At 41.1% G+C, this 18594-nt stretch overlaps 1 protein-coding gene across 1 annotated transcript in view; it reads left to right on the plus strand.

Annotated features, from left to right (window-relative positions):
* Positions 1–223: 223 nt before the first annotated feature.
* The window catches only part of bcap31 (B cell receptor associated protein 31), a 63285-nt gene continuing 44914 nt past the window's right edge, over positions 224–18594 (plus strand). The window contains exons 1-3 of the mRNA XM_084332729.1: positions 224–344; positions 14795–14893; positions 15703–15803. Of these exons, the coding sequence (XP_084188855.1) occupies positions 14802–14893; positions 15703–15803 (193 nt within the window). The 5' untranslated portion in view covers positions 224–344; positions 14795–14801. The remainder of the gene's footprint in view (positions 345–14794; positions 14894–15702; positions 15804–18594) is intronic.

Consider the following 18594-nt stretch of genomic DNA (forward strand, 5'->3'; position numbering starts at 1 on the left):
GTCTGCATACCCTTAACAATTGTGTGTATTGAGCTGTACTGTATTGTACCCATTCTGCAATCTGCTAATACAATTTTCAATCTGCTAATTACAATCAATCAACAGAGACGCTCTAATGATGATGGCAAATACGTCTTTCTCGGCCCCTCCCACTTCCTCCTCCTGCTGTCCAATCATATTATTGGATGAGCTGGCATTAAAGAACGGAAGCCGGTAGCGTTTTGTTACACAACAGGAAGAAGAAGGAGAAGCTAAGCTAAGCTAACTGTTAACCACTAGCAGCCAGTCTCTCGCAACGTCTTTTAACTTCTCCGCCGGGCTCGTCGTCGTGGCTGTTATCACAGGTGAGTCTAACGGACAGATATATCTCAACTGTATAACAACTGTGATATTGTGTGTACCGCGCCCACGAACAAGCTTAATCTAACACGCGCCAACTATCGTAACAGGAATGGAACTTCCAATGTGGGAGGAATCTCTTGTCTGTACAAATAGGACGCGCGGCGAAGTTTAGAGCGCGGCGCGCGTGCATACGAAGTCAATGAGAGACGCGGCGAGGAGGCGGAACAGGCGCCGCTGCGCTCCTCTAGGCGGCGACCAACGCGGTGTTGAAAATATGTTTAACTCTAAGGGAGACATTCGCGTGGAGAGATGGAGCAAATATATAGGTGTATATCTTAACGGTTGTGAAATTACCTGCTCTGTGACGTGTGTGTATATATATATATTCAATATGCTACATTTGGAAATAGTCTGGGTTTAGTCAAATGTCAACAACGCCACTGAGACAAGCTGACTAGCATGTCTTCATACCAGTTTAGCTGGTTATTAACTGTCAAACTGACTCAAGTAAAAGATGTATCTTGTCTGGGCCTTAGTTGGCTAGCGTTAAATGGGCCACACAATCCACACAAACATCCCAAACGGAACTGTTTTGCACACTTTCATTTAGTTTGACAGTTATTGAGAGTAAATGAGTTTGAATTTAGGTCACCAGTTTTGTCATTTTGGACATTGAAGCCCTGTGTTGTGGTAATTACAGCTCCATGACATGATATGGCAGCAGAGTCCCTACAAACATAATTTCATGCAGCTGTAATTAACACAACACAGGGATTCAATGTCCCTGATGATGATGATGACATCACCGGTGGCTGTAATTCAAACTCTTAACTGTCAAACTAAATTAATTTGTGTACAACTGTTCCTTTTTTTGCACGTGTGCGTCGTGAGATAAATGATGTGAATTTGAAATACATATTGTTTTTTGGTGACGTGCCCCTTTAACTAGAACCAGCTGTCAACTGTTTTCTCATTTGCAAGTTTACCTTCTTATCCGAGCCACAATCAGTTCTCATGCAGTAAACCTGTCCTCTGTATGATGGCATGTACAATAATGCTGTATATATGTATATTCTTACCATATCTATCCACCTGCCTATACATATCTGTTTACATATCTGTAGATAGATACTATACATCTGTACATATCCCTTACCTATTCTTACTAGTTATGCTGCTGGCCAGAATGACTACGACCATACTGTCTACTATGCAATGTTAGGCAGGGACTACAGATGAACTAGCTCATTAGCTAACTCTAGCACATTTATACATTGATGTGGAAACTGAAGATGCTGATTAATGTGCACTGTCCCTGGGTAAAATAATAAATGCTACAACCAAAATATGGCATTAGGGGGCGACAGTGGCTCAGGAGGTAGAGTGGTTGTCGGGTACCTTCCATCGGCTCAGCCCAGGGTTAGAAATTAACATTTTTTTTCAAGGCCTTTTTTTGCCCCCTTAATTGATTTTCGGGGGCTTTTTTTTGTATTTCGGGGGCACTGAATTTGTATGATAAACGGTAGGGGTGGGACGGTTCACAAAATGGACGGTTTGGTTCGTATCACGATTTTGGGGTCACGGTTTTCAGTTCGATATACGTAAATTTTTATTACTCAAATCTAAACATGCTTCTCATTTATTAAAAATAAAATAAAAGGTTCACAGTGTTTACAGCCTTAAATAATGTTTGGCACACAAAGACCGAACTGACTGAAAAATATAGGCTACATTTGTCAAAGTATTAATTAACTTAGTGCAAACAAACAATATGCTCAGCCAGCAGCACTAGACTTTCCTTTCTTTAATTAATATAAACATACAAAAACAATGTCAACCATGTTTAAATTCCGTTGTTAATGGAAAGATTAGTTTTCTGCTTGAAATTATTATGTTTCTGTCTACATTTATTTAGACTAACATTATTTAAATATTGAGTGCAACTGTGGTGGATCCAATGTACAGTTTCTACGCCAAATGTATATACACTCTTTTTCTGGACACTTTTGTATCACAAACGGTACTGTATTTGCAAATCTTATATGTCATAAATGTATAGATGTAGCAGTACTTGAAATTGGAGCTTGATGTAAATGTTTTATCTGTATTTTATTGTGATGTTCTTTTTTATGTTGAAACTTTCTGCTGCCTTGCTTGGCCAGATCGCTCTTGAAAAAGATTTTAATCTCAATGATGCTTATCTGGTTAAATAAAGGATTTGATTGATTGATTGAGTACTGTCTATCTGTATGTCATGTATGTCATTATGTTATGATGAATTGAAAATGGGGGACCCTGATGTAAACAAGACGAAAGTCTTTCTCTGGTCTGCATCCCCTTAACAATTGTATGTATTGAGCTGTACTGTACCCATTCTGCAATCTGTTAATAAACTTGTCAATCAATCGATTACGTAATTCTGTGAGTTGGAACTATCTATGGGTTGGCGCTGGGTCCCCACAGACATTTTAGCGTGTGGCACCTTCAGCTCGGTCACGTTAGGACATCAACAAGCAGGAGTTAGTAAAACACAGTTGTATGTTAGTCTTCTTGGATGTTGAATAAACGCCTATCGTTGTCTTTAAACACCCCGCCTCTCCGACACCCATTTCCTCCTATGCTAGCTAGTAGCTACGGTAACATTTCATTGACTGTACAGTAGTAGCTTGCGGGCTGCGTCGGGCTACTATAGTTAAAACGTGCGTTGTGTTTACAAACTGCTAACGATATGGCAAGATGTGTGTAGGCCTATGTAATGTTAATGGCTATGTTTTTAAAGTCGTAATGAAGATTGATTTATATTGTGCGTGCCATTTTTACACAAACTGACTAGCAACGGGCTGCAGTGCTGCTGCTGCTGCTACCTGCAGCCAGTGCAGAACACCGGCTCCCCGGGCTCCGCCAAATTAATTTTTTTATTTGCGCGTCATCTGAACCGTACACAGACGATCCATTACCGGATAAATATATATAATTAGTCAACTGTCGGGGGCATTAAGTGCCCCCCTTAACTGATTTTCGAGGGCATTTTGTCCATTTTCAAGGGCATTATGCCCCAAGCCCCCGTTAATTTCGAACCCTGGCTCAGCCCCTCCCTTCCAGCTGGAGTTGACGTGATATCAAATGCAGTTTCGCTCACTGCAGAGTCCTGGCTCTAGGCAGAATCACGAATAGTGGTTTAAGATAAGTTATTTATATATATATATATAATTTATCAAATTTTTCTCCTGTTTTCTCCCATCCCAATTTAGTCGTGCCAATTCCCCCCTCTCCTGTCTTGATCGTTGCTCGCATGTGCCCCCACTGGTCGGTCGTAGGGAGGGTTGAAGAATCTTATCGCATGTCCCCTCCATTGCATGCAGAGTCAGCCAGCCACTTCTTTTTTCACCTGCCAGGCGCCAGCGCGGACTCTCATTGGCGAGGTGTAACGTGTGGGAGGCTCACACTACCCTCGACATCTCCTGTCCTTGCTGTGCAGTGTGCAGGCGCCCTGACCGACCTGTAGGAGTCGCTGTTAACAACGACCAGATTACCACCCATTGACTCCCCTCCCGCTGACTGCCAATTGAGTCAGTATGACGGCCGGCCCAAGCCGGAGGCAACGCTGACAGCGGATTCGATACCGGTGTCTCACGTGTTGGTGACGAGCGTTTAGACCGCTGCGCCACCCAGCCGCCTAGTTGTTTATATTTTGAAAGTGATTCGTTCCGCACTAGTTAGATAATTTTAGATTACATGTTGCGGCTGGGTAGCGCAGTGGAGAATGCACTCTCCTACCACCGCAGAGACTCTGGGATCGAATCCAGCTGTCAGCGGTACCTCCGGCTTGGTCAGTCGTCCCTACTAACACAATTGGCAGTGTTAGCGGGGTGGGAAGCCGGCGGGGTATGTGTCCTGGTCGTTGTAAACTGCGGTTCCTACTAGGGATGCACCGATATGAAAATTGGCCGCCGATACCGATTGTTCAACTAACACTATCGGCCGATACCGATATTTGTATATAAGTATTTGTAAATTTTTTTTAATTTTTTTTAATGAAACTACTGTATATTTGTATGTGTGTTTGTATTTGTAGGCCTCTTTACTTACTTAAAAAAAGGAAACATCAAGAAATATGTTTATGGTATCACTATCTCTCTCCCAGTATCGTCTTGCGGCCTGCAGAGGGATACTATTTTCTCAACCAGAGCTTTCAACCAATGCGATGGAACCATTCTTGCGGCCTGCAGCGGGATACTATTCTCTCAACCAGAGCTTTCAACCAATGCAATGGAACCATTTTGAGTGACAGTCGATTCGGCCAATTACGCCACACCGCTAGCACCCACCTCCTGCTGTCCTTACCACCAATCGGCAAGCGTTTATAAATTGTTCTACTTCCGGGCATGCCGCCATTGTTCTGTTTGCGAGAGCAGAACACACTTAACGTAGCTACGTTAGCTGCCCGGCCCGCCGACCGGCGCTCCACGCATGACCAAATGAGACATAATGATTTTACTGCAACAAATGTTATAATAAAACAAAGCCTTTCTATACATTTGTCTGGTTGAAAACTTTATTAACAGATTGCAGAATGTGTAGTTGGGTACGGAATGAGCAACGGAATGGAACCGAGCTATGAACGGACTAACGGAGTAATGCCTTGTTTACTGCTATCTTCGGGTAAATAATATGCTTGTTATTGAACGTGTAACACTTCATTTTAACAGCAGATACTTTCTTTAATGCCATCTTCCCGGAGTGTGTTGACGGGGAGTTGTGTTATTAATAGCATTGAACAGCTAACCGAAAGCTAGCGTTAACTATTGTTAAAGGTTTAGCCATAACGTTACCTTGGCTAAAGTTGGGGCTAATAATGCAGCAATAATGGCTGCAGACCTGCAAGCAAAGTACAGCAAGTTGACAAAGGAGTATTCCAACGCAAATCACATTTTCACCAGTAACGTTAGTCTTGCACGGTAGTTCATGAACGGACTCGGAGTAATGCTTTGCTGCTATGTGTAATAATAATATGCTGATGTTATTGTCCGTGTAACACTAACTATATAACGCTAATGCCACAAAACGAATGCCTTGTTAATCATAAGTAGTTACTTTGATGCAATAGCTTGTGTGTGTGGGGGACGGCGGGCGTTGTGCAGGTAGCCAGGTCGCGAGTGAACTTTTTTTTTTTTGCCTTTTGACGCTACACAAATTGATGGGTATTTATCGGCGACTGCTATCGGCACATTTGAGCTTATAGGCCGATAGCCGACCGATATATCGGTGCACCCCTAGTTCCTACTGGTCGGTCGGGGCGCCTGTTCAGCAGGGAGGGGATTGGGGGGAAATGGCGTGAACCTCTGCACACGTTACATTCCCCCAGTGAGAGTCCTCGCTGTCGGGTGAAAAGAAGCGGCTGGCTGACTCCACATGTATCGGAGGAGGCATGTGGTAGTTCTACACCCTCCCTCCCTAGGCCGACAGTGGGGCAATGCGCGCAATGACCAGGAAGTGAATTGGCATAACGACTAAATTGGGATGGGAGCAAAATGCAGAAATATTGAGAAAAAAATAAAAATTACGCGTTGCGCATGTTATGCCTTTGAACGTCTGCCAAATGCCACATACAAGTAACCATACGCTATGTCGATCATGAATATGCAAATCGACAACATTTCATGGATGACTAATTGCAGCCCTACTGTGTACATGCATTTGATTAGCACTCAGTCAGTAGTAGTAATTTATATATTTTATATCTAGTTTAATCACCTATGCATTGTGTATTATCACAATTAGCATTCATCAGCAAGATACTTGAACAAATTGTCTCGATACAAATAAACTCCTTTCTCAAAGAAAACAACATCATGGAGGAATTTCAATCAGGCTTCAGAACGCACCATAGCACTGAAACTGCTCTTACAAAAATAATTAGTGACCTCAGAATAAACTCTGATGCAAACAAAGTGTCAATTCTCATCCTATTAGATCTAAGCGCAGCGTTTAACACGATCGACCATGATATCCTAATAAATCGTCTAGCAAAGTTAGTTGGTCTTTCTGACTGTATTATACTGGTTCAGAACATATATCAAAGGGAGAAAATAATCTCAATTTGGTCAGTATTGTCATTTGGACAAGCAAAGCCATTACTGAAGTTGCAGGCAAGAAAGACAAGTCTGTCCACTGTCTCTGGTTTTAAAACTGCCCTGTTGCAGGTCACACAATTTTTTTTTTTTTTTTTTTATTATCGATCGATATCGATTATTAAAATATATTGCGATTTTTATCGCCCACCCCTAGTCTTGGGTGCTCTCAACTCTGTTGTCGGCGACATATAATGTTACATGCTCGGCCAGTTTGGCTATAGTATTTTTATGATTTACCAGAAGTGCTGAGTCCAATGTAGTCTGGTGAAAATGCACCTTATCATCCATAAGTGTGACCGTTTTGTCTTCATAATAATCTCCAATAGTTCGCTCGCCATTGCATAGGCAGTCCGCAGGCTTAGGCTAGTGGCTACTATTATGCCCAGCAGTGAGTGAGCCCCCCCCCCCCCACAGTAAACTAGCACAGTTCAAAAGGTTCGATCGGGATTCGATTGTCATTTCAATTCGAATTCATTCAGAGCTACCAGGATCACACAAGAAGGTCTTGTTTAGTATAAAAATAAATTTAAAAACCTGCTCCCTAGCATCCTATTCATTCTGTTTGTACCATTTAATTTTGTTCTGTTCTGTTTTTGTAATGTTGTTTCTCAGTTTAGGCCACCATTATTCCCCCCCCCCCCCTTATTGTAAAGCGCCTTGGGTATGTAATAAAAATAATAAACATTTTATTTATAAAGCGTTTTTCAAGAACCCAAAGACGCTGACAATGAGCAAGACAAATTAACAGAAACAAAGAACCACAGGGAATAAGCAACGGTATGAAAACGCAAGACATAAAACCACAGGTAACGAATACAAAGTCCAGTAGGGGAACGGTAAGGAAACCGGGGGGGACAGGATACTGAGAAAGTAGGGGAGGTGGTAGTTTGGAGGAGGGTGGTTATGCGTAGGGAAGGTTGTAGGCTTGGGAGAACAGGTAGCTTTTGAGTCGGGATTTAAAGGTGGAGGGTGTTCCAAAGTCTGGGTGCAGCTCGTGAAAATGCCCAGTCACAAACGTTTGAGTTTGGATGACTGGACAGTGAGGGAAGCAGTGGAAGAGGACCGGGGGTGGGCGGTAAGGGAGAAGGAGGTCTGGTAGCGGGGGGCCAGGCTATGGAGGGCTTTGAAGGTGAGGAGTAGTGGTTTGAAGTTTATGTGTGATGTGCATGTGGTCATGGGACCGGGTGTTGGTGAGGAGGCGGGCAGCTGAATTTTGGACCATCTGAAGTTCATGGAGGGAGCGAGAGGTGATGCCAGTGAGGAGGGAGTTGCAGTAGTCGAGGCGGGAGCAGATGAAGGCGTGTATGAGGGATTAAAAAGGCGCTATATAAATCCAAGCCATTATTATAATTGTGATGAATACAACTTTGCTGTAAACCATGAATAAAGCCAGTTTGTTGTGGAGCTGTTGCACACTGATTGCAGCAGAGCATGACACGGCTGTCTGAGGCTACCAGGCCTGCTCCTCCTCCCTCCATGTGGAGAGGGCAGTCCTGTGAACTCTGTGCTACAGGGACTGTAGAGTCAGGAAGGGGTTGACTTACTATTAAAAAAAATCACTTAATCTGTTCTAATCTTAAAAAAAACTCACCATGGACTAGGGTTGCCAGTGCCACGGTGATGTGAAATTTCTCGTGATTAATACATTCATGACGACACCACCAGTATTACCGGTGACACCAGACATCTTACAAAATGACGCTCAATATTTTTAGAACGCTCACTTTGATCTTTAACGTTATGCGGCTACATTGATCCGCTGTGTCTGTCCGTTTACATCTGTTTTTAATACATTTCCAATGACTAGTATCCATTAGTTTGACAGACGGTTGACGCTATGTTCTAATTTAAAAACAAACCAGCGGACAGGGACAGTAATACCTTCAATAAAATGTCTATCCTTTCATTGGCTGTTCAATGTAGCTGCAGCCTTATTTAATGCATCATGCAAACATACTGTTGCTGGTCCTGACTGGTTCTCAGCTCCTCTCCAGTCGAGCTGCTGCAGGATTTAATCAGAAATATTTCCAAATCCTCTCATCTGTCATCGTTGTATAACCTGTCTCGTCTCTAGAGCCTCCTTCTCTCCTTGATGCAAAGTTAAATCTACTCTCAGTGAAACTTAAGCTACTCTGTACTGCGACTCTGCGCATAAACCTTTACTTTATAATGTTATAATAATATAATTGTTAGATAGAAGTCTTTATTTGTCATGCAGTTTTAAAACACACGCGAGATGGGCGACCCACAGGAACACACACATGCACTGAGTCGCAGATGAAATGACTGCACTTTTCCCATCCCGTTGTCCCCCCCCCCATGGGCAGCCGGGAGCAGATAGGGCGTCAACGCGTGCCGCGCCCCGGGGACCAATCTAAGTGTCCCCCGGAATTTTTTTTTTTGTGTACATTTTAAAGTTAAATCAATCTGGTGCACTTTGAGAGCAAAATAAAGAGTAAGTAAGTAAGAGGCTAGATCTATGATGAACTTTGTGCTCAAAACACAAAATCGACTAGACTAGTGCTTCCCAATGCTCTCCTCGAAGCACCCCGGCCAGCCGTTAATGTATTTACTATTTGTTAAATTCCACCATCAGCACACCTGATTCAACTTAACAAGCCCTTTATTAGTTGAATCAAGGTGTGCTGGTGGTGGAATTTAACAAATGCATGGAACGGCTGGGGTGTCTCGATGAGAGGTTTGGGAACCACTGGACTAGAGCATACATTTGAGCCATCAAAGAAATGGAAGCAAAAGTGGTTACCTGTGTTGAACTGGTTTATTTTTTAGGAAATAAAAATATATAGTGGATTACTATTACTACTACTACCACTGCCAATACTACTGATACATCCCTATTGGCAAACTTTATATTAATTAAAAAAAATGGCCTGTCTCAGACTGACAGCATGGTCCCGATTCCATCAGTCCAAAAACACTGGTATGTAGAGGTACTGGTGTGCCAGCTTTGCCAGCCTGATTCCCTAGGTGCTGAATTTATGACCCCACCAGTAGGTGAAGGGTATTTCCCTGCCCTGGTTGAGTAGAAGGAACAGATTTATTAAGAATAAACAATATGGTGCAGGGTCACAGCTCATTGGCCATAGTTGTCATTTAAGAATATTCACCTGCTATTTGATCACAATGTCTGCTATACAGTAGCCACAATTACCCATGTAAGGCTCACTAGAGCCATTGATTGATTCTTTGATTCTATCTTATCAATGACTTGTAGGCCAGCTCTCATTTCAGACATGATGGTTGCATCATTTATGACCTCTCACCCTGAATACGTCTACAGTGTCCACTCATACTGAAATAGATGGGGAAATATGTTATTGATTCTGTGTACTAGTAGCACATTGGGTTTTCTTCTCTTAGTCTATTAACACTAATCTTGATTTACCGCTTTAATGCCGACCATCCACTTCAATGTTAGCGTTAATAACGCCTAATCTATGTTTTAAATTATGGCTATGTGTCTAATCTGCCCGTCGCTTATCAATGACTCGTTTTCCAGTCAACATTGTCGAAGCGGATTGTTTTTTTATCTGTTAATTTTCGTTTTATAGCATTTTGAAAAGCCCTCGTTTTCAAGGAAAATATAAATATTCCATGATCGCCCTTTACCGGAATATTCTAGAATATACAAAAACGTTTTTGGCCTATTTATGAATCGTTTTCAAATAAACGCTAGATTATCGATAGTATATGTGCACGCTATATAGGCGATGTGAAAAATCGATTCTCTGATTTCCTCAAAGCGATCGCGCACAAACAGCCACATCACACATAGGGCGAACACTGAGATCTCAGCGAATACAACTCTGATTATCCCAAGACTTGTAAAATAGATTCCTTACCTCAGATCAGATGTTATTCCATGCAAATGTCAACCTCACCATGAAAAAATTCAAATAACATGATCATAACCAAACTAATTTCAAATGTATCATCAAGGTCTATATTTTGAAGTACAAAATAGATTTGATCGTAATATTTATGAGAATGCATGTTTTTTCACACTACAGGAGGAGACACAATGATGTAAACATTTATTTTTCGATTAACCTAATTGTATGACTTTCTCAATGGCCAGAATGGCAAAAAAAATCAACAGATATTTTTCTAACCTCACCTTTGGTCATGAAGGGCTGTTGTATCAATATGTGAATCAATTATGTACTTTGTGTCTTTCCATTGGCAGGTGAAGCATGCTGTTATAATGCCCCTTTATGGGACAGCGAATGTAACATCCATAACGTTTTCCACAAAGTTGTCATAAAACATGCATCTGGAATGCAATGTCAACCAAACTTCCTAAGCAAAGCTAACTTTTATAAAGATGACATATTAGCAACTGTTAAGTACGTGTCATAAGCCTAGGTCAGATTGATTATCCCATAACTCATCGGTCCGCATCACAGCTTCAAGCAGCGTCCTGCGACGTCTGGGGTGTCTAGGACTCAATGCGTCTATGAAAATTCAGGGCTTAAACCCAGCCGACCCAGGCTCACACACATTTGCACCCCCCCGTCCCCCCCAGTCATACGGTTGATTGATTGGAGTTGCGGAGTATATTTACTTTATTCTATTTTGCTTTAATCTACTCGGTTGGCCGTATTACCACTGTATGGCATTACTTGATAATAACAGTTATACGGAACCCACCTTTAGTATACATATACATTTTTCTCCTCAGGCCTCCGTAGGGATAAAGCCACTTATTCTATTTTGCTTTAATCTACTCGGTTGGCCGTATTACCACTGTATGGCATTACTTGATAATAACAGTTATACAGAACCCACCGTTAGTCCTTAATGCATAATCATATTTCTCCTTTTACTCCGTATGGATAAAGCCCCACTTCTAAAGTTTTTTACATCATTAATCAAAACGCAAAGGGTGAAGTTACAATGCAAAACACATTTCAATGCTTACCCGGCCGTCTGGTCAGAAGAAAGGATACAAAGGATATATTTATAAAGAGGTATTTTTAATTAGAAAAGGCAAGTTACAAAAAGAGACTGAATTGGAAAATTTCCAACAGTTAAAATAAGCATAAAACAAAACATCTCATCTGGCACGGCTTGTGCCCGGTGTCTGCAGGCAACATCTTCAAATCTCTCCAAAAAGTCATGCTCTTGAATGGGCAACAGTCCTTTTTATATTGATATTGTACCCTATTTCCGATTGGTCTAAACACAGTGATGTCACAGGGATGTCATTTTCGTTTAGCAAACCAAAATACAATACATAATTCGTATGGACTCCTCCTTCTTTGTACTAGCGTTACTTTTAGTTACCTAGTGGTTCTTTTAAGTAAGAGAAAGTCCCTTATTTCTTCAGAACAGACAACTGCTTTGTCTGTGGTGACCACGTGATATGGTACCAGGCACGAGGCCATCCATAGGATTTCTTATCAAGACTCCTTAAAGATGCCCTCCAGAAAACAGTTTTACACATCATTCTTTAGTATTATTCTTTACTGACAGTTAATTATAAGCATGCCATTTATGAAAACTTTTACTGTACACATTAAACATTTAATTGTTATATAGTTTTTAAGATTCCCTCTATAGTTTCAGGACTCCCTGTTTCTCAACCCTCAACCTTTTAATTCCCTTCCCGTCTGTAAGGGTTAACATTTACAGCTCTCTCTCCTCTGCTGAGGGCCACATTCCCCAGGTTGACTCCCCATTGCGGGCCTGTTCTTCACAGACAACGGGCACCTTTTCTGCAGATATTAAAGGCTCATTTCCATTTTTATAAGTAGAGCCATCATAGAGCTATCCTCCAGAGTTCAGTTTAAAGATTATACTGGTCATATAGGAATGAATCAGGATGTCAATTTCCAAAAGTGTCACTTGTTGTTCTGTGGCACTTCACACCCACTCCGTCATCCTGGGAGGTCATTGTCTATCGTCAATTGAATAATTGAATAATGAAGCATATAATTACATGTGAAAAATAGGTATATACGGCTATATTGGAACGAATCAGGATGTCAATTTCCAAAAGTGTCACTTGTTCTGTGGCACTTCACAGCAACAATTAGTCATTCTGGTCTTATTTTTTGTATTCTTTACAAGTGTTATGGATGTTGCATGTCACATTGCAAGTGATGTTACATTGCGAATGTGTGTAGTTAAGTCCGATTATGACCCCTTTGTTTGAAGTATAATTTACACTTATTGAGATAAAGATGAGCCTGCAATAAGAAATGTTTTGACCTTTTGGATTTTGAGATGGGTGACAAAATACACGGCGTTATGGATGTTAGGAAATTGACAAGCTTTTCGGACTCACTGAACACATGATGAAACTCTGTGAATATCTTTTTCAAAGAATAACATGTTTACTATCACTTTGTAGGGAAGGGTTTGAGGTACCCAAAAAGCACATTCAGGAAAACCTGGCATTTCCTCTCAAGGAATGAATCACTAAAAAGTGCTGTTATGGATGTTACACGTCTGAAATAGACAAACACTATCAAAAATGTGTGTAAGTCCGATTATGACCCCTTTGTTTGATTTAAAATCGGAAGTATTTTATGACTCCTTGTTTGATTAAAATCCAACATATTTCCAGACACAACTTTTTCACACTGTTCGTCTAGGCAGAGCAGTGTCCACGTTAGCCTACTGCTAATCGGCTGCTGTCGGCCATTTCCCCCTCGCGTCTGCTCAGCCTACATGTGTATTTGTTATTGTTTTGCCGAGTATCGTGACAAGAAACTCACCCCAAAAAACACAGAAACCCCAAAACAGAAAGTAAATGAGTATTATTCCAGGGACGACATTTCAAGACGGTCCCCAGGAATGAAGGATGCAGTGACCATAAGAGGAGTCAAGCAGAGGGTTCAGAAACGCCACATGTCTATGTCCCTTATGGAGGCTTACCACTGCACTTCCAACCAAAGAGGACAAGTCCTGGGTCAGTTTTGATCAGATTCGTGAACACCTCAATCCTCACATGGATAACAGAGGGAGATACCATTTATCTGAACCAGTCCAGGCAGAGTGAATTGGACTTGATTTTTTTTATAACTTTCTTTTTCATGGTGAGGTTGACATTTTCATGGAATTGCTCAAACTCATTTTCTGATTTAACCGATATTAATATTGCTGTACTCTGTATAGAAATAAAGAGCTATTTTCCAAAAACGTTTTGTAATTTATTTTCAGAAGTGACTGATATTCTGAAACTATTTAAGACTAAAAAAAGGAGGATTTTTTTTTGTGATGTCACAATAGTACATTCTAGAACATTTGTGATGTCACAGTATGATGTCATAATCGAACATTCTAGAACATTTGTGTTCTATATATTTTCAACAATTCTCTCAGCATTTCCTGGCATTTCTTCAGACTAAAACATAAATCCAGACTGGTTTGACCCTCAAAATGGTCTACCGAAGTCAAACACATGTGGGTAAAGCCCTATTTTTCATAGTTTTTTGTCTATTTCGGACGTAACATCCATAATGCAAAATTTTGACATCCATAACGGCACTTTTTTTTCATTCCTTGAGAGGAAATGCCAGGTTTTCCTGAATGTGCTTTTTGCGTACCTCAAAGCCTTCCCTACAAAGTGATAGTAAACATGTTATTCTTTGAAAAAGATATTCACAGAGTTTTCATCATGTGTTCAGTGAGTCCGAAAAGCTTGTCAATTTCCGTAACATCCATAACGCTGTGTATTTTGTCAACAATCTCAAAATCCAAAAGGTCAAAACATTTCTTACTGCAGGCTCATCTTTATCTCAAGTAACTAAAATGTGTAAATTATACTTCCAATTCAAATCGATGCCTTGTCAATGTTAAGTTTCTAATGTTCTCTTTGAATGTAACATCCATAACGCTGGAATTGCCCTCTAGATCCAAAAAGATCATTCCAATTCCTGATCGCCATTCCAAAAATCGATCGATTTTAATGATCCAACGCTACATACTGTACATATGTATTCCACGCTGTTCTGAGGCTCCACAATGAATCTGATCGGCTCGGGTTACATGCCTGAGAAGTAAAATGTGGATTCCGGATTTTTCTTTTCTCATCCATTTTCATTGAGTCTATTCCAAAAGGGTGCATTACCATCTGGGAGACGATAGGGGGTGGTTTTTTCACATCTGAGCTCCTACAGGGGCTGCATACCAACGGGAGACTCGGTTGATGAAATATGAATTCAGATCGCTAATAAAAAAATAAAACGCTAATTGTCGTCGTGGGCATTCAGGCATTGGGCTGATAAAAGTCTTATCACGTTTTGGGCATTGAAAGTGTTAACTAGTAGAACATTATCTTTTCTTCTCAGAGTCGTCATGAGTCTTCAGTGGACGGCCGTAGCCACCTTCCTCTATGCCGAGGTCTTCTGTGTTTTACTGCTCTGCATTCCCTTCATCTCTCCTAAGAGGTCAGTATCATTCCCTTCATCGATTAGATAGATCTGCGTTTATTCAGGATGAGGGTAACCTGTCAACATTTAGAATAGACTATGGTGACTGAGGACTTTTAGGTAAACGGCAGGGTGCAGGAGAGTTATAGTACAGAGCTCCAAACCAACTTTCACCACCTTCTCAACACTGTCCCCAAGCATTTTGTTGTAGAGGTGACAACAATGTGATGAAATGGAGATTCTGTCCTGCGACTCCACCATCTCCTGACACATGCAGAGGGAGAGAGACAAACGAGCACATGATTACATAAACATGTTGGCTAGAAGCCCATAAACTGTTTGTTGGCAAGTTGACAAACACACAATCAATACACGTATAGTAAGAGCAGACACACACCAATGGGAGAGGTTGGTTTGTAAACACTGAGGTGTTTGTAATGTTAAGGTTATTAATGCTTTTTAAGATGTCTTAAGTGAAGGGAATTTTAAGTGCTTTTATTGATGGGACAGATGGAAATTGGGAGAGAGATGGGGAGGACCTGCAACACATGTCCCTGGCCCGGATTCGAACCTAGGACGTTGCGATTACACTGCAAGCGTAGTTACGTGGTGTGCCACTGGGGCGCCCAGGTTATTCATTCTAATGTGACTCTGTTCTGTTGCTGTACTTTGTGTGTTTTGCCACTAGATGGAGTCAGAGCTCTAGTGTGTCTGCACAGAACTCTACTGTGTTTTTAATGAGATTGTAATATGTGTTGTGTTTAATCCGTAAATGGGAGTAAATCGGTCATATTTGTGTCTGTTGTGTTCTACTGTTTGACCACTAGGTGGAGTAAGTTCTTCAAGTCTCGTCTGGTCCAGACCATCGCGCTCTATGGAAATACCTGGTTCATGGTGGCTCTCGCTATACTAGTCTTCCTGCTCATTGGTCAGTATGTGTGTCAATCTGTGTTGGGTGAGAGAGGAGGAAAAACAGGAAGATTTCAATGGGAGAAATTCCAGTCAAATATGATCAGTTTATTGAGCTTATTCTAATGGCATTATACCTAATGCTTAATGTTGCTTATTGTAATAACATTATACCCAATGCTTAATGTTGCTTATTGTAATAATTTTATACCCAATGCTTAACTTAATGTTGCTTATTGTCAGTTACCATTTGGAATAATCAATGTTACATGACTAACTTTGGCTACGTTCAGACTGCAGACAAAAGTGACCCAAATCAGATTTCTTTGCTCATATCTGACTCGATCAGATTTTTTTTCAGTGTGAACAGCACAAATCACATTTGGGGTGTTTTTGTATGTGATCCTAAATCGGATACAGGTCTGCTTTTTTGCAATGCAACCTCAGTCTGAACAGTCATGTGACTTTCATGCAACTTTTGCGACCTTTTTTACATCAATCTTTTGCACATGCAGGTCAGTTCAGGAGCGTGACCAGTTCACACTGGAATCTGATATTGGCCACACTTAAATAAATAAAAAAAATAATAATAATAAAGAGAATGAACAGCCAAATAAAATCAGAATTGAGCACTATGGTTTGCAGTGTGAATGTAGCCTCTGTCTGCACTGCAGCAGCTCTCTCCACTCATGGAACGGCAGATTTCTTGACAAAAGTGTTTCGGTAAAGCCATGAGTGTTGGGGTCCATCAGCGTGTCCGTCTGTATCAAGTCGGTGACGTTGTTGGCACAATTTGGAAATGTACAAACGCAAATCATTGTTTCCTGTACAGGAATAGATCTAGTTTCCCAATGATGTGTAGAAAGAGGGTTATTGAAGCACTCTTTCTATTTGTCTTGGATTATGGAGATGTGATTTACAGAAATGCTGCCCCCTTGACTGTTAAACCACTAGATTCTGCTGATCATTCTGCTCTTAGATTTATCACTGGTGACCGATACACACCACTGCATCTTATATGAGAAAGTGGGTTAGTCTTCTCTGGCAGATAGGCGAAATCAACACTGGTATTTATTTAAGCATTACATCACGCGCAGGAGTCGTTTGTGAACAATAAACCATGCCTAGGGGTGGTCGTTAGGCCCGAGGCGTAGCCGAGGGTGGTTAGACCCCCCCTAGGCATGGTTTATTGTTCACAAATCACGACTGCAAGTGGTGTAATGCTTTTATACAACTGCCACATTCATCCAACCTTATTGCTATACAATAAACACACATTAATCGAAGATTTATTGAGAACCATCCGCCAGAAAAAGTAGTTCCCACAACAACAAAAAAGACAATTTGCCTCCATGTGGAAGCAGCTCGGAAGTGCATCCAACCAACTAACACATCCAACTGTGTTATTGGAATGATTGAGAGAAGTTGCCTCATGTGGAAGCAGCTCGGAAGTGCATCCAACGGATCCAACAAACTCGTCAAACTGTGTGTTATTGGAAGGATTGATTGAACATTTTATTACCAGATGCAGAATGGGTACAATACAGTACGGCTCAATACCCACAATTGTTAAGGGTATGCAGACCTACTTTCTATAGAACTTCATTCTTAAATGCTTCTATAGAAAGTAGGCAAATTAAAAAGTTTTTTGCCCAATTTTTTTTTTTTTTAAACCAGGCGTACAGTAATAAAATTAGCAATCAACTAATCAATTCAATAGACCATGCTCACTTAAAACAGCGCAGCACTCAGCTGCTTCTCTGTCAGTCTGACTCTCCCCCGCCGTTTCAGACAGGAGTGTTTGTGGGTGGGTACGCCAGCGTCGGACAGTGAGAGTGAGTGCTCAGCGCTGCAGTCAGGGGGAAGGAAGAAGAAATTTATTTGCAAATAATCAATCAATCAATCCGCGATTTTTCTTTTGTTCCACAATGATTCATGACCCATAGATTACACAATCCAACATTGTGTAAGAGACTAAGACATTCGCCGTGACAGAATCTGTTTATATTTAGTCGTTATGATGCTATCAACATATCCATTTGTAGAGATTATTGTCCCCTCTCGTCTCCTCTGTCCTCCCCTCTCCGCTCCGAACAGCGGGAGTGATGTGATTCGGTTGTGGGCGGGTCCTGGGACCAGGAGCGTGGAATTGTAAAGAAATATATAGATTCCGTGATAAAAGGCATTTACTGGAATATTCTAGCATACACAAACACGTTGTAATTTTTTCGGCCTATTTATGAATCAGTTTCAAATAAACGCTAGATTATCGATAGTATATGTGTACTTATGCACGCTATAGAGGTGGGCTGAAAACTCATTTCCTCATCAGCGATCACAGCCACACACACGCATAGGGCAAACGCTGAGATATAGGTGAAAACAGCTCTGATTATCCTAAGACTGGTAAAATAAATTCCTTACCTGAGATCAAATGTTATCCAAAAAGATTATTCCAATTCCTGATCGCCATTCCAAATATTGATCACGCTTATTGATTACAGTGTTGGGTCCTGTAAATACATAATCCACGCGTTTTTTGGGCCGGCGAGCACAATCGATCCTTCAGTTGGCTTGATGGAAAAGTAAAATGAGCAAACTGGCCCGCCTCAAGTGCGTATTGAACCATAGATGGCGTACCATATGGTACAACATTATATTGAGAATCGTAGCATCCCTAACGCACAGGATTTCAGAGATACTTTTGTTTTGAGTAAGATTTCCGTTTCAGTGGCAAAAACAAGCACTTTTAGTGGGCATACCTGTGCATTACTTGGTGGTAATAATAATACACTAATTATTTCATAAAA

Source organism: Notolepis coatsorum, assembly GCF_963971535.1.
Source record: "Notolepis coatsorum genome assembly, chromosome: 17".
NCBI classification, from domain to species: Eukaryota; Metazoa; Chordata; class Actinopteri; order Aulopiformes; family Paralepididae; genus Notolepis; species Notolepis coatsorum.